We start from the raw sequence: 26,344 nt of genomic DNA, 5'->3' as shown, positions 1-26,344 counted from the left end.
CAACCGACTCACCTACTGCCATAATGCGATCACACCGAAATAAAACATTGCAAGTAAGACGTAAAATTCCCAGATTAGAATTTATTTTCCTCTAAAACATAACAAGTTGCAATGTGCCGGGATCCCTATGTCAAGCCATTTTTCGCTCAACGACCAACAAGACATCGCCACTCTGATTCACTAATTCTATTTACCGCCAGAACTAACCTATTTAAATACTCCTTCCCTCGCACCGTTACTGAATGGAATGCTATACCTTTAACAGCACTACGTGACATATAATCCATTGAAGGAATAGAAGATTGACACCATCAAACTTATTTTGCTTTGTGTTTCGAATTTTCTTTAGTGTTTTTGTGCATATTCATGTTGCATTGTATTGCCCCTCCTGCTAGGGCCCAGAAGGGCTTGCAGTATTCTGTAAATAAATAAACAAAATATAAACAAGAAATAGAAGGGGGCCTAAGGCAGATCCTTGCGGAACGCCAGAGAGAACAGGGGAAAGTGATTGCGAATGAGAATTAGAATGAACGAATTGATAACGGTCAGTTAAGGAAGCACGGATCCAACGGATTAAATACAGAACCAAAGGATGAATGTTTGGGCATGAAAGTTTTGAATGAGGCGTGCATGAGGGACTTTCTCAAAATCTATGAATATGGCATCTGTAGGAACGTAATGATCTAGACATGCATGTATGTCATTAAGGAAGAGAGCAAGTTGTGTATCACACGAGCGACCTTTGCGGAAGCCATGTTGATTAGGATGAAAAAAATTATGTGATGATAGAAACTTGGCAGTATGTAAAAATATACATGTTCTATGATTCTGCAGCAAACACTTGCTAAAGATATTGGTCTGTATTTAAGTGGTGATGATCGGTTAACTTTTTTGTACACTGGAATGACCTTCCCGATGCATCAATCGCGTGGTAGGGCGGACGAAGAAAGCGACTGCTGAAAAATTAGAGATAATATGACACTGCAAAGAACTTTAGATTTTTTCAGGATTTTTGGGTTGATGCCGCCAACACCAGCAGATGATAAGTTGGTAATGATTCTATGATCTTTAATACTGCACTCGGCTCAAAGATGTTTTCCATAAGAGAATCATTAAGACAGTGAACTTCAGGGAGGTTATCGAGATGTTCATCAGTGAATACAGAGTAAAACTGATCATTTAGGATATCTGCAATATCTAAATCAGAATATATAAGGCCAGAATGATCAGTTAGTGAAATTTCGCTAGATGTAGAGGCAGGGCTAGTTTGCCAGGAACGCTTTTGTTTATTATGCATAATAGTAGGCAAGGTGTAAGAAAAGAAGTTACCCTTAACTTTGGCTATTTCGGCGTCATAGTTAGCGGAGGCAGTGAAATATCTGTTCCGAGCGTGTGCCATGTTAGTAGCTTAAGCTCTACGAAATAATCGTTTCTTTTTATTGTTTAATCTTTTTGATGTTTTATTATACTATCGGGAACTAGGTCGCTCAGTTATTTTGATAGTAGGAATGTGTTTACCAATAAGTCGTTGTATGTCGAACTTAAAAAGTAATCAGTCTGATTCCAGTGAACGAACTTGAAAATCTGTGGTAAAGTTATCGTGGAAAGCAACGAGGTCATGATTAAAACTGTTGTAATCACCTTTATCATATAGGGTAAGTGTTTTCCTTTTTTATATTCTATAGATGACATGAGAAAGTAGCATGAATAGCCAGGTGATCGCTAAGCCCTTCTAGATAAGTTATAGGTGAAAAGAAAAACTACCACGTTGGGATGTCATTACAAGGTCCAAAATGTTAGCAGAAAGATTTGCTATTCTATTTGCTTGATCTGTTATTTGTTCTAACCCTAAAGTAAGACAGGTCTGAACAAATTCGCTATCAAGATTATTTTTTTTCAGAAAGTGGATGCAAGGTCAGACAAAATTATGGAAGGAAAACTGAAGTCACCGAAGAATAAAATCGACGTATTTAGATAAAGGATTGCTCATCTGTTCAAAGCGTAATGAAGCAATTTACCAAATGTAGAGTCATGGCTAGGAGGGCGATAACTAACTCCGATCAGAAAACGTGGGTAATACTGATCGCAGCAAAGCCAGACCATCCAAAGGGCTTGAAATGTTTATCTGCGAACAATGTAACGAGCAATCAGTGGCTATTAGGACTCCCCGCCTCGCATGTCTCTGCGATCTGATGGAAAAATATCAAAGTTAGGAAGAGAGGGTAAAATTTACACGTCGTAGATAGTAGATGTATGCCAAGTTTCGGTTGATAAAAGAACATTAGAGGAACATGATTCAACTAAGCTGCTTAAAGCGTCACGTTTGGAAGTAACACAGCGGATATTAGTAAAGAGGAAAGACAATTGAAAACGGTGATCCTGTTTTGGACTGTTTCTGATGAAGTGATTGCTAGGTATGCTGTTCAACTACAGCGTTATTGACGCGATCGAAATAATAAGCTTTGTTTCTGAATGTCATTCTGTTATGTCGTATTTTAAATGTGAGGCCCTGACTTCTACCTAAATCATAAAGGCGCTTCCATGCAAGACGGGAAGTTGGTGAATAGTTTTCGGACACTCTGTAGCCAGTATCTTTAAATTTGCTACACACGGACAAAACCTGGTCTTTATCTTTCAAGTGAGCGAATGCGACAATGATAGGGCGAATTTTACCGGAACGAAATGAGCCAAAGCAATGGGCGCATTAATGCTTCAAGGTTCAATGGATAGATTTAGATACTGGCCGCAGTGATCTATCTCATTTTTTGGGATCTTGTCAGAACACAGTACTTGCATCATTCAGACCGTAAAAAAACTAGGTTGTTACCTCGTCCTCGATCGTCCGCATTGCACAACCGGGCAGCCATTTTTGCAAATTGAGCCTTGAATTCGGCTGTTGCAGACTTAATATCTTCTACTTGCAGTTATTTCAAAGAGAAGGCAGCGCAATCTAATTAGTTCCTCGAGAGGGGGTTGTACACTTCAGTGAATGCTTTCACATGGTCAGATCGGGATACTTTGATAGATTTCAGCTCGGCAAGTAAGTTTAACTGTCCGGTCTGAACTTCTTCGAGGCGTTCCGTCAATCCATTGGTTTGACGGTGATAGGGCGTCGTTTTACGATGGTACCGCCGAGGCAGAGAACCGTTTCCAAAAGCTCGGCCGTAAACGCAGTTCCTCTGTAAGTTATAATGATTGCCGCGGCGCCATGCCTGAGGACAATATTTTCAACGAAGAACCGAGCTGCTTCGGCACCGGTACCCCTGTACAGAGCCTTTGTCTCCGAGTAGCGAGTTAGATAAACGGTGGCGACAATTATTCATTTATTCCCGGCAGTAGACGTTGGAAATGATCCCGGGAGGTCCATGCCAATTGGCTTGAAAGGTGTCTTTGGCATCTGAAGAGGGTGGAATAGGCCGGCTGGTTTTTCAGGGGGGGATTTACGACGTCGGCAGTTTACGCACGTCCGTACATAGTGCTTCACTGTCGCCGGCAGTTTCGGCCAGTAGTATCCACGCTGCACTCTAGCCAACGTGCGGGTGTAGCCTAAGTGACCGGCGGTTGACTCGTAGTGGCACGCCTGCTGTTGGAATTCAGGTAGCAGCATCCCACCGCTGCCACCAGTTGTTGGGATTCAGATAGCGTGACTTGGCCGGAGAAGAGACGAGGACGGTTCGAGGAAGAAAACTTGGAAAACTTTATACAAGAACTATTTGCATAATGTACAAGTACGGGCAACTGAGGAAGCTTCTCAGTAAACAGAGCTTCTTAGCAGTCGGGAGTCTGGTATCTCTCAAGAGGGAGCTCTCCTTTGGTACCAAAACAGCAGCTCCTTAAATACTCTTCGTATACCCCAGATCCCTAGCTGGGGAATATAGTTCGAAGAATGATGTCCAATCACACGATGGCACTGATGGTACCGCCCACAGTAGGACGGTCCTGATGTTTTCTCGCAGCTCGGTCGAGTGAAAGGGAACAGGACCCTGTCACGTTGTCGTCCACGCGGCCTCCAGGTGGGCGCGCACGTGTGTCCGGACCGCGCCCATGTTGACCCAGAAGGCGCCTGCATAACACAGGGATGCAGGCAGTCTCCCAGCAGGGTTTGAAAGATATTGTACTGATGACCGGAACGCGGAACCTCTGTCGAAGGCGCGGTACTGGGGCAATTGTTCAACCCCAGCGTGACCGAAGGGGACCACACTGATCCCGCAATTCGTCGTCTGAAGACGGGAACGAATACGTGAGGACGCTCCTTCCGGTATTCCTGAACGAATACGTGGGGACGCTATGGTCGTCGCTGCTTCCGGCATTCCTGTTCGAACACGTGGGTATGCTATTATCTTCGCTGTTTCCGGCATTCCTGCAGCCACGTCTCCCCCAGAGGGCTCACCCACCGTCCTGGTGGTCTTCAAGGAATCCTCCCCATGCTCAACTTCGCCGGACTCAACAGCAGGAAGGAAGCGCGAGCACAACAGCACCCCCGCCGACAGATGTGGCGCCCGGAAGATGAACTGCTCGCACGTAGCTCGGCTGACTGGGCGTGCCAGGAACCAGATGCTCTCTGGGAGTCTTCGGATGACCTTCAGTGCCGTAGCTCGGCATCGCTTCCCCTTGTCATATGGCCGTTTTGGAAAATTCTCTGCAATGCTAGCCAAAAGTGATCCCAAGCGCCAAACCACACCTGACAAAAGCAAGTGCCCTCAGAACACACTCATCCCGCCAGACCAAAACTCAGGGCCAAAATTGCAGCACTTAGCAAAAAAACTTCAACTAAAACTTGAAGAGATCAAATGTTTTGCCTGAATGAACACATGGTGTCTCCCGACGAGCAGTTTAGACAGGGCACCGGCTCAAGGCGTGTGCTCCCGCTCGAGGCGCACTTGGATAGGAAAAAAATTCGCTGAAATCAGTTTGGTGCTTAGAGGGCACGCGGTACGGGAATAGGTGACTGGATTTGGCCGACGTGGGGTTCAATTTTACCCGCCCCAATACCTCAGAGTGAAGGAACGTTACACCACTCGGTCTTTCTTATCCTTGGCCGAAATAAGGAAACGTACTTCTTGGTATGTCACCTGATAATGAACAACATTACTGCAAAGAAAGTGGGAGATATACGCTCTCCATTAGGAAGAGAATATGAAATAAACCTGCAAAACTAAAATTTTGGGGGACATCCCCCGTTGGTAAAATATTTGCCAGCTAAAAGGCTCGGCATTGTGTGGAGCTTGCCTTTCTTGTAGCGAACCTCGAAGCTGTGGTGCTGGAGTGCCCGGCTCCGCCTCAGTAGACGACCATTTTAGGGCGACGTATTGTGCAGCCAAGTCAAAGGGCAATGGTTTGTTTCTACTGTGAAACGGGACCCGGAGACGTAGCATGCCAGTTTGTCTATAGCCCAAACGACGCATGCGCATTCTTTTTCAGACGTGCTATATGCCTCTTTCCGCGTGATGAGCTTGCGGCTCAAGTAAAGGACAGGCCGTGTGTGCCAGCTATCGCTTTCCTGGCAAAGAATAGCGCCAAACCCGCGGTCGCTAGCATCACATTGTATGATAAAGCGTTTCGAGAAATCTGGCGCTGCCAGTATTGGGCGCTCGCTTAGGGCCGTTTTCAGACTCTGAAATGCCTTCTCTTTCTTTCGGTCTCAAGAAAGATTGGTAGGCTCACTTTTTATCAGCGAGTCGGTCAGGGGGCTGGCTAAATCAGAGTAGCCTTTTACATAATGCGGATAATAGCCGGCTAGGATAAGAAAAGTCCTGAGTTCCGATTTTGTGGTTGGGCGACGGTACTCCACCACGGCAGCCACTTTAAGTTCTGCCGGTCTGCGTTGGCCTCGTCCAACCACATGCTCAAGATAGTTCAATGCGGCGCCCTCCAGGTGGCATTTCCCCACCCTTACAGTTAAACCAGCCTCAAGCAGGCGGCTCAACACAATACGCAGGTGTTCAATGTGCTCCTCCCAGTTGTGTGAGAAAACGGCCACGTCGTCAAGGTAGGGGAGAGCGAAATCTGCAAGTCCCCGAAGCACTTGGTCTATTAACATTGAAAAACAGTACGGGGCATTTTTCAAGCCGAATCTCAACATTACACGGCAAAACGTGCCCGCGGGGGACACGAATGCTGCGTACCTGCTGGCGCGCTCAGTGAGTGGCACCTGCCAGTAACCACGAACTAAATCCAGTGTGGATATATATTCTGATTTAGCGACAGTTTCAACCCTCTGCTCGATGTTCGGAATGGGGTAGGTCTGGTCCACTTTGATTGAATTCAGTCTCCGATCGTCCACGCAAGGTCTCGGATCCTTGCCTGGAACCTCTGCAATAATGATTGGTGACGTATAGTCACTTTTGCAGGGCACTATGACGCCAAGTTCACACATACGGCGGATCTCCGTTTCAATCATTCCTTTTTGTCCTGCAGACACACGGTATGGTTTGCTCCTGCCGGCTGTTCGCTGGACAGCTGAATGTCGTGTTCTACGAGGGTTGTTTTTCCTGGCTTGTTTTAAACACCGCCTCAAAGTCGCGGACGACGTTTTTCATGTCTCCTCGTTGACTTTCCGTCAAGCGTGGCTCTCTGTCGATTGAGTTTAGCAGCTCATTCGCTGCTTGCTCGTCCTCATGTGGTACATAAGGTATGTCTGAGATCTCTTCATCTGGCATGTTCAACGCCATGTTAACCATAGTCTGACGCGGTACATAAGGCTTCATCAAATTACTGTGGATTATCCGATTGTGTTTGTTATTAAATTTTACTTCATAGTTCGTGCCCAAAAGCTCGGACACTACCTTAGCTGGCCCTTCCCATTGCACCTCAAACTTATTCCTTTTTCGACGGACGCAGCAACATCGCCTGGTCGCCAGGTTGAAAGGTGCGCTTGCGTGCCTATTTGTGGTAGTACACTTTAGACTGACTGTGCTGCCCTGACATTGACTTCCACGAGGTCTCTGATTTTCGCAAGTCTTTCCAGTAGCTTCAGGACGTATTCCACAACACATGGATCTCCTCCGTAACCCTCCCATGACACCCTCAACATGCGCAACGGAGTCTTTAAGTCACGCGCGTAGGCTAGTTCAGCAGGGCTAAATCCTGTGCTTTCGTGGGGGATGGATCTCATTGCAAAGAGTGCTGCTGGAATGCAGCCTTTCCAATCTCCCTTATGCTCAAAACACAGAGACATAAGTATCCGCTTTAGCACTGAGTGCATACGCTCGACTGCATTTGACAGAGGGTGGCGAATGCAACTGCGGATTATTTTAATCCCACACCGTTCAAAGAACGTTGTTGTCAAACAGCTTGTGAACACGCTCCCGTTATCGCTTTGTATCTCTGCAGGGAACCCCACGCGAGCGAAAATTGACAAAAGGGCGTCAACAACACATGCGGAACTAAGCTCCTTCAAGCGAATGGCCTCGGGAAATTTGGTTGCGACGCACAGTGAGGTCATAATGTAGCGACAACCAGAGTTCGACGCTGGCAGTGGGCCGACAGTATCTGTTACAAGACGCCAAAAGGGCTCTGTAATATTGGGAACTAGTGTCATGGGCGCTTCCCATTTATCCGTCGACTTGGCGACCCGCTGGCAGGTGTCGCAAGATCTAACAAGCTGTTTCACATCTTTCCAGCAGCCAGGCCAGTCATATTCGAGGGCTAGTCTAGCTTTTGTTTTCTTTATGCCCAGGTGGCCCGCCCTTGCATTTCCGTGTGCGAGCTCTAGAAGCTGCCGCCGGTACTTCTCAGGCACCAGGAGTTGCTCATATGCGCGTCCCTTTGAGTCGCAGTATTTCCGGTACAGAAGGCCTGATTTTTCGTGAAAGCTGATGTTCTTTCTGGCGACTCCCTCTCTCACACTATTGCTTAGAGCTCTTAACGATGGGTCGCTTTTCTGCTCTGCATTGAGTGCTTTCCTATCAACCTTAGTCAACTCTTCTCAACAAGTCGAAGCAGGTGTTAATGTCGAAACCTTCGCGTTGGTTCCTGTTGCCCCATTCTCTACGGAACCGACACTTCCTTGGATTTCATGAGCTACCGCTGGTTCGGGAAAACCTTCATGGTCATGCTCATGCGGATCACACGGGTCAGTTTTCCAGCAAGGATCCCCCGGCTGGTCGGGAAAATGGTTCGGTGCCTGCTCATTCATCGGAGCGCAGGCGAGTTTCTTTGAGAGCTCTCGCGCTCGAGAACAGTACCTTGTCATGACTTCCGTGCACCTCAGCGGTCTTAAGCCACTCGAGTAAATTGACTTTAAGCCGGTACGTGAAGTCAGTATGCAACTCTCCGCCTTTCTTTGCCTGCCTGAATCACTGCTTAAAGGCTTCAGCAGAAAGCCGGTACTTTCTAAGCAGTGCGCTCTTTACCTTCTCGTAGTCGTCCCAATCTTCCTGTGAGAGGCGGGTCACCACTTCGGCCGCCTCGCACGGAAGGAGAGGAAGTAACTTCTCCGACCAAGCGCTCTTGACGATGTGCACCTTCCCGCATGATGCACGTTCGAAATTTACCAAAAAGAGTCCAATATCGCCTCCCAAGCGGTATGGTGAGACGTGATGCTCCAATCCCTGCCTCCCTTGCTCCTCTACCGAAGCTACATGGCTAAGACGCGCCATATTCCCTCCGTTCGACGCGATTGCGAGCTCCTTCATTTTTCGAGCATGTTCTCTCGCTTTTTCCTCTGCCTCACGGACCTCCCGTCTCTCTTGAGCCAACCGAAGCTCTTCTTTTCCTTTCTGCTCGCACAATTCCCGTCTTTCTTGAGCCAACCTAAGCTCTTCATTTTCTCTCTGCTCGCAAAGCTCCCGTCTTTCTTGAGCCAACCGAAGCTCTTCTTATTCTTTCTTCTCGCACAACTCCCATCTTTTCTGCTCTTCTTTGCGTCCAACAACCGTTTCCCAAGCCTCGTCGACCTCCTCAGTAGTCACCTCCTCCTGCCGCATTACCTCGAGAATTTCTTTTTTCTTTTCGCAGAACGTAGCGAAATCCCCAGCTCCTGGCAAATTTCGAGCAGCTCCTGCACTTTTAAATTCTTCATCGTGAGTTCCACCATGCGTTAGCAAGCCCACTAAAACAAAAGGCCTAGCTTGAAGTGAGGAGAACAGTTTCCCTAAATCAATTTCACAGACAACAGGAATCCGCACCTAGCATCTGCCTGTGCAAGTACGGTCTGGCGAAATGAACGGAAATCAATGGGAACTTACCCTGCCAAGGTATAGCTGACGCCTGTCAGTCCCGTAGCTGCCGAAGTCCGTTGGAGCCGGTAACTTCACGTGGACGTCCTACACCTGCCATCCAGTTGTTGGAATTCATGTAGCGGCCTCCCACCGCTGCCACAAGTTGTTGGGATTCAGGTAGCGTGACTGGGCCGGAGAAGAGACGAGGACGTTCGGAGGAAGAAAACTTGGAAAACTTTATACAAGGGCTATTTACATAATGTACAAGTACGGGCAACTGAGAGGGCTCCTCAGTAAAGAGAGCTTCTTAGCAGTCGGGAGTCTCTGGTATCTCTCAAGAGGGGGCTCTCCTCTGGTACCAAACCAGCAGCTCCTTCAAAACTCTTCGTATTCCCCAGATCCCTAGCTGGGGTGTATAGTTGGAAGAATTATGTCCAATCACGCGATGGCACTGATGGTACCACCCACGGCAGGGCTGTTCTGATGTTGTATCGCAGCTGGGTCGAGGGAAAGGGAACAGGGCCCGGTCACGTTGTCATCCACGCGGCCTCCAGGTGGGCGTGCACGTGTGTCCGGACCGCGCCCATGTTGACCCGGAAGGCGCCTGCATGACACAGGAATGCAGGCTGTCTCCCAGCAGGGGTTGAAAGATCTTGTACTGATGACCGGAACGCGGAACCTCTGTCGAAGGCGCGGCACTTGGGCAATTGTTCAACCCAAGCGTGACCGAAGGGGACCACACTGATCCCGCACTTCGTCGTCTGAGGACCGGAACGAATACGTGAGGACGCTTTGGTCGTCGCTGCTTCCGGCATTCCTGAACGAATACGTGGGGACGCTATGGTCGGCGCTGCTTCCGGCATTCTTGTTCGAACACGTGGGGTGCTATTATCGTCGGTGCTTCCGGCATTCCTGCAGCCACGTCTCCCCCAGAGGGCTCACCCACACTCATGGTGGTCTTCAGGCAATCATCCCCATGCCCAACTTCGCCAAACTCAACAGCAGGAAGGAAGCGTGAGCACAACACTGCAAGACTTCCGTACGGAGAGCTGTTGGGACGACGAGTAGATGACTGTTCTCCTCAGAACGGTAGTTCTTCCTGTAAAGTACGTCGTTTTGAAGAAAGAATCAAGAGAGGCTGCGTGTGAAAATCTTAGGCACAGCCGCAATTGCGTCATCGATGTCTCCTAAAAAAGCAGTGTCTTCATCGGTCAAGGTGGAGGGTTCGACCGGTGCTCGCGAAAGACAGTCAGCATCCGCATGCTTCTTTCGGGACTTGCAAATAACCGTCATGTCAAACTCTGGTAACCGAAGGCTCCAACACGCGAGTCTCCCTGAAGGGTCCTTTAAGTTCGTCAGCCAACAGAGAGAGTGATGGTCGCTAACGAATTGAAAGGGGCGAGCGTACAAGTAGGGGCGGAATTTTATAACCGCCCATACCACTGCAAGGCATTCTTTTTCTATTGCCGAGCAGTTCGTTTCTGCTTTATACAGAGCCCTGCTGGCATAAGCAGTCACTTTTTCCACAGCATCCTGGCGCTGCACCAATAGAGCACTTAAACACGCATTGCTCGCATCGGTATGAAGCAGGGTAGGGGCGTCGTCATCAAAGTGCGCCAGGACAGGTGGTGTCCGTTGACGTCTTCGGAGCTCATTAAAAGCTTGGTACTCTTCTTAACCCGAGCGAAAGACAGCGTTGTCGCGTGTTTGTAAAGTTAATGGCCAGGCAATTCGTGAGAAGCCTGAAATAAATCGGCAGTAATTGGCGCAAAGCCTCAGGAAGCACCGCAACGTCTTTTTGTCCGTAGGTGTGTGGAACTTGGCGACTGCGGAGAGCTTTCCGGGATCAGGCCGGACACCTTCTTGGCTAACTACGTGTCCTAAGAATTGCAGCTCCTCGATACCGAAGTGGCACTTCTCGAGTTTTAGTGTGAGGCCCGCCGATCGTATGGCCTGAAAGAGAGCCAGCAAACGGCGTACATGGTTCGCGTTATGAGGGTTTAACGTCCCAAAGCGACTAAGGCTATGGGAGATGCCGTAGTGAAGGGCTCCGGAAATTTCAACCACCTAGGGTTCTTTAACGCGCACTGACATCGCACAGCACACGGGCCTCTAGAATTTCGCCTCCGTCGAAATTCTACCGCTGCGGCTGGGATCGAACCCGCGTCTTTCGTGCCAGCAGCCGAGCGCCATAACCACTCAGCCACCGCGGCAGCTCAAAGGGCGTAGATGCTCCTAGAAGGTGGCTGGAAACACGATCACGTCGTCAAGATATACCAGGCATGTTTGCCACTTGAGTCCCGAAAGCACAGTGTCTATCAGAGTCTGAAATTTTGCTGGTGCCGAGCATAAACCGAATGAAATAACCTTAAACTCATACAATCTGTCGGGAGTAACAAATGCTCTCTTCTCCCGATCCCTCTCATCTACTTCATCTGCCAATATCCACTTTCGAATCCATTGATGAGAAGTAACGTGCATTTCATAGCCGATCAAGGGAACCATCGATGCGAGGGAGGGGGTACACATCCTTTTTGGTCGCGTGGTTGAGCTTGAAGTAGTCAACGCAATATCGTAAGCTTAATTTCGGTCCGTTTTTTTAACAAGTACCACGAGAGAAGCCCAGGGACTCTATGACGGCTGAATAACGTCGGCTCCATGAATTTCGGCCGCGTGACGTTGAATGGCTTTGTGCCGTTTCGGGGCCACACGGCAAGGATTTTGTCGAAACGGGCGAATCGCGTCATCCGTGATAATTCGATTTTGACCAAAGGCGTATGGCCGATCCGCGTTTATGAAGAAAAACAGTCTCCAAAGTGATCTATGAGATACAAAAGGCGTTCCCGTTTTGAAGACGACAAATTTGGGCTCACATCGACGATGATGCCGTGTGCCTTGCTAACTGATCCTTCGTGTTGCAGCACAAAACAGTCCTACGCACTTGGGAAGCTGTCAAAAAAGGCCACGGTTGCGCCTTTCGGAATTTGTTGACGCTCAGTGTGCCCATTGGCCAAACTGCCTGGCCCTCGAGCTATAGAAACACCTCGGCTGAGTATCACTGTGACTGCTCGTTCGGCGGCGCCATCGCCGGTATGCGCCACGCCGCACTTCACTTAAACAAGAGTTCATTATCGCGGAGGTAATGTCACCGTCTCATTGGCGACGCGTAAAGTCATAAGGGCACTTTCATATAAACCAAGGTCTCCATGATTTTTAGTGAAGGCAACGTCGTTGTCCCGAAAGCTAATAACAGCGCCATGAAGGCTCCGAACGTCCATTCCCAAGATGAGGTCTTTGCAACAGTCAGAGAGAATAACGAAGCCACCAACGAAAACTGAGTTTCCTATTCCTATCCAGGCAGTGCAGTTCCCAGTCGGTGCCAGTAGCTGACCCCCAGCACTTCTTATTACTGGCCTAGTCCATTCGGTTTTTACTTTGCGCAGCCTGTCATCCAGTTTTCGGCTAATAATTGAAAAATCCGGCCCAGTATCCACCAGAGTGTGTACCTCCAGCCCATCAATGCAATGGGCGAGGTCAGTGCTAACAACGGCGTCCGGGTTGCTCGTCTCTTTCGGCATTTGCGGCGGAAGTGCGGTAAGGTCGGCGCTGTCAGTTTCGTCGCCGGGGCTGCTCATCAGGTGCGGCATTTTATGCGTTTATGTAGGCGGTATTTTGTATGTATAAAAGCGGAAAGAAAAATGAGTGCACAGACTACAGGCCGATTTCTATTATATCTGATTTTGCGCACATTCTGGAAAAACACGTGGCAACTGTTATGCAGTGTTCTTGCGAGAAATATTTTTTAAGAACCCAGTACAATATAGCTTCACAAAGGACCGGAATACAACCACTCCCTTAGAAGAATTCTCGCATTACATTAACACCGCAAGAAAAAACAATCTGAACGAAGAAACAGCACGATAAACCACGGACACACAAAGAAACGACGCACACGAGGGTGGCACACACTGACCAATATGTCCCCTGTGATTCAGGAATAATTTACTCCGTTCCAGTGTCACGCGGGAAGAGGTATATCGGTCAAACGGGATGTTGTATCAATGTCTGTCTATAAGAACATCAAAACAATGTTAAACGTATAGCCACTTCTGGGCACCTAGCTGAGCACTGTAAGAAGTGCAAAATCACAGAAAACAGCCATGAAAGTATCTGCACCCAAGACTTTAATCGCTGCACCACTATCGGCCGAGGACGAGATAGGTTGACGAGGGAAATGGTCGAAGCCCTCAGAAGCCATCATGCCGGTGAACAATGCGTGAGCACTCCGTCCCTCTCCTTGTCTTTCTTTTCTTTTGTGCCACATACAGCTGAATGATTCAATGATCCTTTCTTGGTACTGCCTTTGTCTTATTTTATCTTCCGCAGCGTCGTGCAAGATTTTGACGCTTTTCATTCCCCCCATTGGGGCACGTTTTTAAAGCTTTTACCTTCTTCATTTTTATGTATTCACTTGTATATTTTCCTCTCTGTCCTTTATGGTTTTAACGCATTCCCCACCCTTTTGGGTAATTTTTCACTTGTTTTGTTTTTGTTATTGTTACCTGACCAACTTTTCTCGGCTGTTTACAAAGCCTTTTTACCGCTTACTTATTGTTTTGTTCCTGTTTTTTGCCATCTTGTGAAGCGACTACAGTGTTTGCAGGTTATCGCTGCAGCAGCCCTGTTACCCACCCTCTCATGTCTTCTATTTAAGCGTCTCTTCATCAGAATAAAAACGCAGTTGTGAGTATAAAGGCATTACCAAGTAGCCCGGAACCTTGCTCTTATGAGAAAACAATCACCTTACATTAGCACTATTTTTATAAATATCAAATTCCTTCGATACTAATGATCACGCATTTATTTTGCAAAAGTTGCAAAACATGGGATTCAGGGTACGATTTCATCATTTCTTTCAGGGATATTTCACAGACAGATCACAGTGTGTTAGAATTGATGATAAATACATTCAATTTAAGGCGATTAAATTTGGTGTTCCTAAAGGAAGTACACCGGGCCCATTACTATTCCATATGCACGTTTCTGAAGTCGGTTTCCTGAAATTAACCTCAAGAATTATTTGGTATGCAGATGCCACAGCACTAGCACAAGAACCCACTGATCTTCATTCTGGGAGGAAAGGGTTTGAACAGGTTATGCGCAAGGTGATAGACTGGCTTGTCTAAAATTCAATATATTTAAATCGACAGAAAACGAAGCTTCACTGCTTTAGAAACTGGCACAAGCGAATGCTCCTGAATCAGTCACATTGTGATCCATGCACATGTAATGTCATACCATTTCCACCTTCGATTATATGTGTCGGAATAATACTTGATGAGCTCGTAACACGGAATAATCATGTGCAGTATATATGTAGCAGGCTTAGAGCCGTGTCCGCGATGATGTGCAACCTCGGAGGTAAGATTTCGATGCACCTAAGGCGCATCATATTCAAGGCGCTGTCTGAATATATTATAACCTGCGGCATAACATTGTATGTAACTTGCTCTCATCACAAAATGGGAGCCATAAATCGTAGAATTAAAAAACTGTAAAAAGTATAACTTATGGTACTATGCTGGAGAAGGTTAATTAAGGAGTAAAAATACAATAGACTAGGCGTACTAGAAATGCGGCAACTATTTATTACACAGTGCTTACCCCTCATTACTTTACAAATGCTTTAAAAATGTCCGTCAAGAAAAACGCTAGCTTAAGAAAAATAGAAACTAATATTAAGGCACGACGCTTTGCACAATACGGGATAAAGATAAGGAGATTTTATGTGCCGCAAATATTCAATGAACTTGGTGAAGAGTTTTTGCATTTTCAAAACTAAACGTAAAATGACTAAAGCAATAAGAGAGAGAGAATGAAAAGGAAACGCAGGGAGATTAACCAGATGTGAGTCTCCGGTTTGCTACCCTACACTGGGGATGGGCGCTAGGGGTTAGACAGATGACAGAAAGGAAAACGCAAAAAAAAGGAACATGCACACATGGAGACACACACACACAAGGCGTTCCAGTTAGTATTTCACACAGGCCGGTAGATTGTAAGAAGCGCAAAAGCGCTGGCACGGCCGTCTTCTGCGACGGTAGGTCCTTTCGATGTTGTAGAATTCTTTTTTCGGATAGCGCTTGGTCGTCCAGTTGGTCAAGTTCGCGGCTAAGACATGCCCTCTGTGGACTGTACTGCGGGCAGGAGCACAATATATGGCCAATTGATTCTTCATGGCCGCAGTGGTCACAGGTTGGGGTGTCGGTCATCCCTATGCGGAAGGCATAGGCTTTAGTAAAAGCAACACCCAACCAATAAGAAAATAGTGCTCAGTCTTTCAGATAAATCACTGATAGAATCTTGCATGCTGTATTCTACTTTGCCAGTTTTACTTCAGATTTTCGATTTGTTTAGATATGGCCCATTTCAAGCTCTTATGATGTGCTCTGTTCATTCCTGTTTTTTCGAGTTGTATTCCTATTTGCTCAATATGTATACATAATTGTTTGCATAATACGCATACATCGCACAGCAACCGGGCACCTTAGCGTTTTTCCTCCATAAAATCGCAGTAGCCACGACTAGTGTGCCTGTTATTGTTTTGTGTGTAATTGTTTGTACACATTCGGTGAATCGCCGTACCCCCTGAACAACCAAAGAGGACGCTGTGCTTAGGTTGGACAGGAAAAACTCATTTGCTAAACAAAGATGAATAAATTTTGATCTGATTTGATTTCATTTCTGTCTATAAACATTGAACGCAAAGCTTGGCGTGTTATTACAGCATTAAAAAGACTGAATACATCGCACTTATATAGCAACATTGGCATTGTGTAGCTTATTGACTGCAGAAGGTAATTGGTTCAGTGGTGTGGAATCGCCCAATTTTCAGGGGTACGTGTCCGAGAAGTATTGCAGCGTAACGCTGCACCTGAGGACATCATTAGAAATTGTCTATACTTTTCATTAGCAAAATGAATGTGGTAGAGGACGCAGTAACTATAAAGAGACTAAGTGTTACTTATATGATGCTCGCGAAATAGCTCGGCTGGAGGATGTATATATGGTACATTGCTCTTACAACGTATGGCTTTTTTTCTACCCGCAGAAGTGTACTAACGTTCATTTTAGTAGCCGTCTCCCATACTAGTGTACAATAGTTAGGCCTCTCCTATCCTTCGAACTTCACTAAGCCCTATCACATCCAATTTAATTCCCGCTAGTTCCTCGAACAACACTGCTAGCCCTAGCTCACTTGATAAGGCTCTAGCGTTAAATACTGCCAGGTTCAGATTCCAATGGCGGCCTGTCTGGAGCCAGAGTTTCTTAGCACCCTCCGCTGCGTCATAGGTCTGAACGCCGCATTGCTCAGATGCTCTGCAGTCTCTGGGAACTAAGGGCCGAGGGTTAATTGATTGGTTCCTTTAAAGTTCTCGCCATGTACTACATGGTATTACTACACCAGTTTGGCCAAATCCTGTTTTGGTGAGGGAGTGCGTAGTCGGTTCCGGTCATCGAGACCATACCGCGCCCCAGGCCTGGATTTGCATTTTCATCAACAAGTGGTGGTTTTATATTCTTTCCTAACTCGGTGGAGAAATGCGCGGAACCGGGATTCGAGCCCCGGTCCTGTTGCACGCGAGGCGGACGCTCTGCCTGTACACAATCGCTGCATCGCTGCAAAAGCTGGTAATATGATAGAAATACCACACATGGGAGAATTACGAAATCTTCACCAACACACGTATACACAAAGAGAGGCTTGTTATTTTCACTTTTATTGTCTAAATAAACTTCTTATATCTAAGTTGTTAACGTTGGGATGTCAATCTTTAGTGTGCCATAGTGGTTTAATATTGTTGGCAATGTACGCTAAATTCTCTTCCGCCCGTACTGTGTGCGCGAAAAACGAACGTGCCAACGTGGTTGATAGAGAAAATGTTATGTTGTTGGGGATGCGTTCAGGTTGTGCGATGTCGAGAAAAACATGTAATCTGCCATGAATCGCTATCTTATAAAAATATAATAGTGTGTAAGTGTACTAATCCTGGAATCGACTGATTCTGTGCTTTTCAAAAAGAGTAGCCGCGTGTTCTAAATACAAGGAATTTCACACCGCGCGGACAGTCTTTTCTGCCTTACAGTGAGTTTTGCGTAGGTTTTCAGCTGTAGTATTACCCAAAACGAGTAAGCATGCTGAACTACAAACACAGCATCCAACGCGAGCGCGAGCATACCATATCTCAAAGGCCAGTCTGTCTTGCCTCAGTAAAGCTTCACTAGCAATTCACGCGAAAGAGATTACGCTCTAAACGCGATGTAGCTGACATAGGAGTGAAATGGAAGTACGCTTTCGTCTAGCGCGCTGCCTTTTAGAGGCTCTGTATGCTGATAAAACCATGCAGCACAGATTTTTTTAACAGAAAGAAATTTTATGTTAAAAAAATGTGAACTTCTAGAGGTTGCGAAGGTTTTAAATCTCCACGTTAGGGCAGGATAGGTGCACCTCTGCGCCGATAGCGGTGCATGCATGTATATATTACAGTGTACATGCGTCAGTGTGGTGCTCTAGTGTATATAACAAGCTTATGTCTAAATTCATCAATATCAATACCCAAATTTTTCAATATATGTGCGTACACTATGCATGTGTACATACTAATGGTGCTAGTGATGCCGACAAAAATATTCGGCACCTGGCAGATCCTATTCTCGTACGGAAATTGTCGTCCTAGCATGTTCGTAGACATATGTAAATTGTTCATCGTGTTTAGGTGTTTATAGCGTTTGTTGCGTATGCACCTCCCGAAGGAAAATTATGTATGCATGCGGTACAAAAGTAAAAACTGCAAAAAAAAATGTCAAACCTCCAGCACTCCGGCGCAGAGTTTAGAAGCCTCCTCCCATTGCCAACTGCATCTAGTTACTATCTTTTGCAGTGGGAATAAGCCTCCGTTGCCTAGAGTAAGCAGGTCGTATATTTAGTGATCTTAGCGTTATCTTGTGCCATGTAAGGTTGTTGCGCAATATTCCTTTAATTTCCTTAAGAATTCATCCGTCATTTCAGCGCTGTGTGTGTCGCTTCATATTAGTTCATTCTGACTTATGCGCTGTAGTTTATGCAATCGCTTAAAGACCGCCGAGAAGAAGTTCAATTTTAAATTATTTATTCATCGTAGGGAGAGGACGATGAAGGGATCAGCGCATAATAGTTGCTAAAGCGTTATTTGTAAATAAATACGCTAGCAAAATTATGGAATCTATAATTTTAAAGCGCGATGACGCTGTAGTTCTTGCTTAGCCGTTACTTGGGGCTGTGAAACCATGACGCAGCTAGTTGCTGGGAGGTGACACAAAAGACTGGTGATTGGTGAACGGGGAAGCTCTCGCTGAGTCGTAGGAATTACCCAGCAAGGTTAAGCGGTGGTGAATTTTGCCCCGCCGTTTTTTTTCCGTATGTTGACGACGGTTAATAGCATCCCAGTCGAAATCAATAAGAAATAAGCTTGGACAGTGCATGTAATGCGAATGCAAGACAACTGATGGTCGTTAAGGGTAACAGACTGGATTCCAAGAGAAGGCAAGCTTAGCAGGGACGGCAGAAAGTTAGGTGGCGGATGAGATTGATAAGTTTGCGGTGGTTAGTAGGTGGCGCAGTTAATTTGACGCATATGGATTGGTTAGGTTTGGCTTCGTTTACAGGGATTAATGTCGGAAAGCAACTCTGGCTACGAGTGACTCCCAAGTGGAGGATTATGGGTAGTTACGACGATCTGTGGCTTTTTAGCGTGCACTGGCATCGCAAAGCAAACGGGTTTCTAGCAAAACGCGGCCGCTGCGGCCGGCATCACGTCTTTCGGGTCAGCAGCCAAGCACCATAACAACTGAGTAAGCCGGGCGGCTAACTGGAGTGATGTATGAGACTTCTTTGTGCTACATTGCGTGTAATCAGGCTGATGATGATTATGTTTGCACTGCGCACTATAAGCTGCGATCAGCCACCCAGACGAGAAATATGGCTGTTTCACTACCATCGAAACTTAATGCCAACTGTTTTCTGTGCACCGCCCCCTAGGCACCTCAACAAATGAGCGTACGCGAGGTTGTCGAAAATTGAGAGCATTATTTCTCTCGTTGCAGTCTTGGCGTAAAGACCCAGCATTCGCATTGCGTTCAAGAGGACCGCGTTTCGAACACTGGCGCTGCGCAATTCTTCACCAGAAAAAAAGGAATTTAGAACCAAGTCTGCAACCGAACCTGAAAACCTATATTAATCAGAGTCTTATCCAGTTGGACTAGCCAAGCCGTGCTGTTCGGCGAACTAGCGGATATAAATTGCGATGTCACAGCGCTTAGGCTGGGAGGACCGATGAACATCTTCATCAGCCTAACAACACACACTGCAAGACAAGGCCTCTCCCATATGTCTCTAATTAACCTTGCGATGTGCCAGCTGGGACCAAAGAATCCCTGCAAACTTCCTGATCTCGTCCGACCATCTGCCTTTCTTGCGCCGACGGCTAAGCTTGATTCTTATCGGATTAACGAATATATTACGTAAACAAAACTCGTTGCGAGTGTAGTTGGTTATGCATTGTTTTTGAAAAAGCAATGCAGCGCTAAATTTCAAGACGACGACAAAGAAAGAACACGGCGGCACAGGCGCTGTATTCCAACTATTTTGACGGAAGCAGACACGTAACATTCAAACGGAATGAAGGTACTGAACCCATAGATTAAAGAGAGCCTATTGCATATTATTGCCTATTTAATTATCTCAACTCACTGGCACGCAAGGAGATTGGTGTGATGCTGACGCACGTGTCGAATCTTTCCTTGAGAAACAATTGGCGGTGGTTTAGCTCTGGTTAAACCTGGAATGGCGCGATAGCTACAGCAGGCCGACTGGAAATTGCTCATTTGAATGTCAAAGTCAGTATTTCGTCGCTCCGCTCCGTTTCGCTGGACGTTCCTTGTTCATCTTCGTCCCACTTGAAGTGGCGCGTGCGCACAGCCGTGGCAGCTCGGTTTCGCCGGCGTGCCGCGCCGCCGGTACCATCAGCTGCTTCGCACCACGTGGCTGGTCACGTGACCAACCAGGTGACGAACCACGTGATCAGCCAAGGCGCCTCGCCGCCGGCAGCTGCTCCGCACCCCGTGACTAACCAAGTGACAGCGGGTTGGCGCCGCCACGCTGAAGGCCCGAAATTCTACCGTAATGTAGCTATCGCTACAAAACGCTTCTCAGAATCCAGTCCTTACTTCGACTAGAATTTCGATTCCCTCAAGTCGTGGCTCACAGTTATGATCATTTTCATCTTTGCAAGGGCGGGTATGGGCGGGTAGATTCGAGTACGAGTACGACATGTTATCTAGTAATCGTTCATGCTTCGTGGCACGTTCGTTGACATAGCAGTTAGTTTTCCCGACATACAATTTCCCACATGAAAGGGGAACCTCATAGACCACGCTGCCTTGGGACACATCTTGCTCAATTTTCCTGGCGCTGAAAGAGTCATCGGTACGCCGTACTTCATGCCAACCCTTTTCAGGTAGTGAGACACCCTATGGATGTGCGAGAATACCACTGGTCTGGCGCTCCTACGTTCCTGCCTCCGTGTTTTCTTCGGTTTCTCCTCAATGTTTTGTAAGAGTGCCTTGGCGACGGCTGCCAATTCATATTCATAGAACCCTGCTTGGCGCTTTTTAGCTACCCTACCTTGAAAGCTCGCGTGCATCATACAAGGGCATGACTTGATGAGGGTGGATTCCAGCGGAATGGTCACTGTAGCTCTCTTGAGAGTTTTTCACCTGGCCGAAGCAGAGGGCAAAAAATCTTACTCGGCTCTAGGGCGGTAACACAAGCAAACACATCTTTCTTCGAGCTTGATGTTGAAGTGTCTCCTAGTTTTGCAGCCCTAAAGCCAATAAGGATTCTTTGCCCTCTGATATATATTTTTAAGTTTGAAGTTCAGTTTATCTCTTAAAACTCAAGAGAAAGGCATGCATAGACTGAATGATCAAACAGAAAGAGGTCCCAGTGCAATATGCTGTAATGGGACCCCTTATAATGAAATGGATAAGCTAATGACATTTTTTAGCAGTAGCAACCGCGAACAATAATGAGTTAAATATCAGGTAAACACTATAACATGTTAGATAAAATTGATTACTGATACGCAAAACCACAGAGGAAACACAATGAAGTATGCACAAAACAGTTGGAAACCAAAAAACAGTTAGCCTAGCTGTTGGAAAGAAACATATTAAGTTGGCATTTAAATGATGACAAAGACAGAGCTGTTTTAATATCCAAAGGCAATGAATTCCGAAGATTGACGAAGGAATATTCAACTGTATGAATTCCGAAGTTAGTGCGAACTTTCGGAAGCAAAAAAATATGCCGATTTGAGAGCACTTGAATTCTTGATGTCCTTCAAGAGTATGAATATCAGAAGATTATGATCATTAACTGCTCTAAAACCAAATACACCAACATTGAACTTAAGGAGATTATTAATATTTAGTATGTTAAGCTCGTTTTACAAAGGTAATGTGGGAAAATACCGGTTATTCGATGTCAGAATTCTGACAGCTCGGTACTGAATAAGTTGAAGAGGCGGTAAATGGGAATGGTATGTCAGCCCCGAGAAGTAATGCAATAATATAGATGGCGATGAATAAACACTTAGTAGATAGTGATTAAAGTACGCAAGTTAAAGAAACGACGAACTTTTCGCAAAACTCTAATTACAAATGAAGTCTTTTTCTGTAATGCCTCTATGTGCCGGCCAGATTTTAAACCAGAATTCAGAATTAAGCCAAGGAACACACACTGATTAGTTGGACGGAGAGGATGGCAGTTAGTAGCATGTTATTAGTCGTGGTGTTCTGGTTAGTGTAGTGATCTGTAGATCTCCAGGAATATGGTTCGAATCTTGTTGCGGTGCATGCTTTCTTTGTGGCCCTTCCACTTTTTTATTTTTTTAGTCCTTTATCTTGAATGGCAGCTATTCTATGGTTCACTCCTTTTTACTTCCAGCCCGGCGTTTTCCTTTCCTAAGATTAGTGTACGAGATATATATGGCGTGTATGACATAAGAGGATACGTATGACGTATATGGACACACATATGAGATATTCCACAGATTCGCTTGAACGACACACATATGACACATATATATATATACGATATATTTCGAGTACAAATGTCTCCTCTAATTACGGGCTTGGAGCTCAAGTATCCTCAAGTCATGCCCTTATATGACGCACGCGAGCTTTCAGGGAGAGCTAGCTGAACTGCGCCAAGCAGGTTTCGCTGACCACGTATCGGCAGCCGTGACTTCGGCACTCTTAAAATTATCCTGGGGAGAGCAACGAAAACACGGAGACAGGAACGTAGCAGCGCCAGACCGATTATAACGTCGTACATCCATAGAGTATCCAACAACCTGAAAAGAGTTGGCAACAAGTACGGCGCGGTGGTAGCACTTTCTGCGCCAGGCAAACGGACCAAGGTGTGCCCAGAGGTCCGTAGTTGCAGCTCTGGAATGGAACACGCAAAGCCGTACGCAAAGTTGTGACAAGGGCGCGGTCTATAAGATCCCGCTGTCATGAGGCAAATTGTATGTCCGCCAAAGTGGCCGCTGTGTAAATGAACTTGCCACGGAAGATGAACTACAACTTTGTAAGATTTCACTCGCGCACCCGAATATAGCCGCCAAATTCCGCTCTTGAAAAGCTGAAAACGATCGTAACTGTGAGCCGCGAATTGAGGGAATCAAAATTTGGAGCAGAAGTGAGGACAGATAGAAATACGGAAAGCTGAGCAAATTGGTTACTACTAGGCAACATAAGCAGACGTGCGTCCCGTTGCTTCATCAGACATCCGTCATCTTCAAATATAGAGATCAGATAGTAAGGGAACTAGTAGAGGCATATCACATTGACAAGAGGGGTGCAGCATGCATTAGCAAGCCCACATTATCACTGGCTAACGACTAAATCACCTGTTTGGACATGTTTTTGCAGCAAGGTAGATTTAAGATGTTCAGTGGTGACGCAATATTTCTCGAGTATTTTTTGTTCTGTTTAGTGTTTGGCGGGAATAGTATATGTACACACATGCGTAATAAATCACCAGTTGAAAGTCAGCGCTCGTGTCGTCGTGTTTGTTGCGTCCTCGTGTTTTTCCGCGCTGTTTTACCGTGGATTGAGGACAGATTAAGTAGCGAACTGTCAGATCCGTTTGTTTTTTTCAAGGAAACAGGCGACACGTGCGTCAGCGCGACATTAGTGTCTCTGCGAGCCAGTGAATTGAGATAATTAGGCGATAATATGCAGTCTTCTCTATTTAATTTCATCATATCATCATCAACCTAATGACGCCCACTGCAGGGCAGAAGCCTCTCCCATGTCATGTCATCCCTGTCTTTTGCCAGCTGCGGACACTGTATTCACCAAAACTTCGTAACTTCATCCGCGCACCTGTCTTTCTGACAGCCCCCGCTACGCTTGCCTTCTCTTCGAATCCACTCCGTTATGATCAAAGACTACCGGTTGTTATCTTGCCTTCGCATCACATGCCCTGCCCAAGCCCATTTCTTCCTCTGGATTTCGACAAGGATGCGATTAACCCGCGTTTGTTTCCTCTCCCACTGTGCCCGCATCCGGACTCTTAACGTTACACCTATCATTTTTTTTTGCAAAGCTGACTGCGTTGTCCTTAAGTTCAACCCTTTTCGTTAGGCTCCACGCTTTTGTCCCATAGGTGAGTACCGATAAGATTAATGCTGTATACTTTTCTTTTGAGGGACATTGGTAAACTGCCATTCAAGATCTCAGAGAACCTGCCATATGCGCTCCATCCCATTCTTATTCATCTAGTTATTTCCCTCTCACCACCCTGAGAAGCGGGCACAACCTGCCCTATGTAGACGTATTTCCTTGCCCTCTTCCAGCACTCGGCCACAAACTGTGAACTGCTGTTTCCTTGCGAGACTGTTAAAAATTTCTTCGGTTTTCTACATGTTACTTTTAAGACCTATCGTTCTGCTCTTCGGTTATGCTTTGCAGCTGATCTCTTGCAAGGCAAAGTCTTCACCGAATCGCAGATTACTTAAATAATTACTCTGCGTCGCACTAAAATTACTCTCAATGAACACTTATACCCAACTGTTCCCAATCCAGGCCTCGGAACACCTCCTCTAAACAGGCGGTGGATAGCATTGGCGAGATCGTGTCTCCCTGCCTGGCGCCCTTCATTATTGGAATTTTATTGCTTACTTTATGGATGGCTATGGTAGCTGTGCTGTTGCTATATATACCTTTGAGTATTTTTACATAATGGTCTTCTACATCCTGATTCCGGAATCAGAGGTTCCCACTGAGTCAAATGCTTTCTCGTAGCCAATGAACGCTATTTGTAACGCTTGGTTACATTCTGCGCATTTTTCAATCATCTGATGAATAGTGTGAATATGATCTACTAGATTTTTTTTTTGCTGGCGTCATGAATGTGCATGCGCTCATCACCTTCATGCTGTACACATGTAACATGCGTCTGCTTGAATAAAAATTGGAGTACACCGCAAATCCTCACAACATTTTCAATGTGCTGAATTACTTTTTCAAAAACAAAATCTTGCCATAACAGCACATACACCGCTGACATCTATTTCTTGTGCTTTATTTCGGCTATGATGCCATTAGCTCGAGTTTGACCCCTGACCCAATCTCATCTCTTCCGGTCCCTTAATGTTACGGCAATAATTTTCCTTTCCATAGCTCAATGCACCTGCTGCGAAACGCGGCGAGCGAGGAGAGAGTCATACATGAGAGCGGTGGACAGGAGAGGAGAGCCAGTCGAAAACTACTCTGCGTGGAAAACTAGAAAGAGGTCTCTAGACCTATAGAGATACGAAGCCGTTCTCGTATTCTCTACCTCGACATATCCTGAACAAGCCATGCTGACGGCTGCCCCTGAGTCACGCGGTAACCATTCAGGTGTTTTTTTCTTTTTCTTTCTAATTTTTCTTCTATCGTAGAAAGCCCCTGATATCAATTTGGTGTCAAGTAACGCCGCTGCTTTTATGCCACTCAGAAGGGCGCGCTGGAGCGACATCATGCATGACCATACTGCACTTGCCCTCTCAGCGTGGTGCGTTGATACCAGAACGTAGTCGGCGCCACCTCGGAACATGGAATGGTACGCTCAACAGCTTTCGCCGTGAAATCACCACGGACACGCACAAAATCGACTTAGCGTGAACTGCACCTGAAACGGCTGGATGAGGACGTCGTCGTCCATCTTGACCACGTGCTGGACCCCAGGGCAGTTTTCTGCTGCCCAACGCATTGCGGCCACGAACTTGATTGACATGACGGCGAAGGTGTCCTCAAACGGGAACACCACCAGGTCTCCCGTCGTGTCCACCTCTAGGTCCAGCCAGACGTCCACATTAGGCTCCGCTGGGCGTCGTCCAGTGAAGAACACCGCGGTCCAGTTGAATCGCTGCGCAGCCACCTCCTCCATCAGCGTGTCCCTGAACACAGCTCGACGGCTGCGGCCTGCCGGTGCGGTGTACACGAGCAACAGCACACTTAAGGGGTGGCGACAGCGTTCGATCACCGCCCAGCCCCCTCGCGACGTGAGACGAGGCTCGGACGAGCGCTCCACCATTCGGCCGTCGACTTCCTCGTGGGCCCAGTCCGCATGCCGCATGGTCTCACGGGGACCTGCTGGTGCCGCCACTATCTGGGGATCCCACATGTACCAAGCCAGAAATACATAAGCGCACAGATTGACTGCGACGAGCGTCGCAAGTAACACCTTTAGACACTCCATTGTGACACCAGGCGTTTTCACACTCAGGGGGTTGAATGAAGATAGCTTGCGCTTGACGGCAACGTGAATATGACGAGGAACGTGTCCACAGAATGCGATGTCTCTGCTGCTTATGACGATGATGTCCACAGGCTTAATGGCTGAATCTTATTCCTTTTCTTCTTCCTCATCTTAATACATGGCACATACCCACACGGGAGGATTGGCCAAGGTGTAGTGGCATAAACAAGAAAATTTTCATAGGAGATTACGACAAAATTGTAACACCAAGCGTGAATTTTGAAAAAAATGCATCAATAAAAACGCCAGAAGAATATTGAAAGTAAAATAACAG

At 46.5% G+C, this 26,344-nt stretch overlaps 1 protein-coding gene across 1 annotated transcript in view; it reads right to left on the bottom strand.

Moving 5' to 3' along the window:
• Positions 1 to 26,143, bottom strand: part of LOC144100451 (acetylgalactosaminyl-O-glycosyl-glycoprotein beta-1,3-N-acetylglucosaminyltransferase-like) — a 119,432-nt gene extending 93,289 nt beyond the window's left edge. The window contains exon 1 of the mRNA XM_077633405.1: positions 25,441 to 26,143. Within this exon, the coding sequence (XP_077489531.1) occupies positions 25,441 to 26,010 (570 nt within the window). The 5' untranslated portion in view covers positions 26,011 to 26,143. The remainder of the gene's footprint in view (positions 1 to 25,440) is intronic.
• Between the last annotated feature and the right edge of the window lie 201 nt (positions 26,144 to 26,344).

The sequence above is a fragment of the Amblyomma americanum genome, chromosome 8 (assembly GCF_052857255.1).
Source record: "Amblyomma americanum isolate KBUSLIRL-KWMA chromosome 8, ASM5285725v1, whole genome shotgun sequence".
In the NCBI taxonomy this organism is placed as follows: domain Eukaryota; kingdom Metazoa; phylum Arthropoda; class Arachnida; order Ixodida; family Ixodidae; genus Amblyomma; species Amblyomma americanum.
This window is presented reverse-complemented; position numbering and strand designations above follow the sequence as displayed.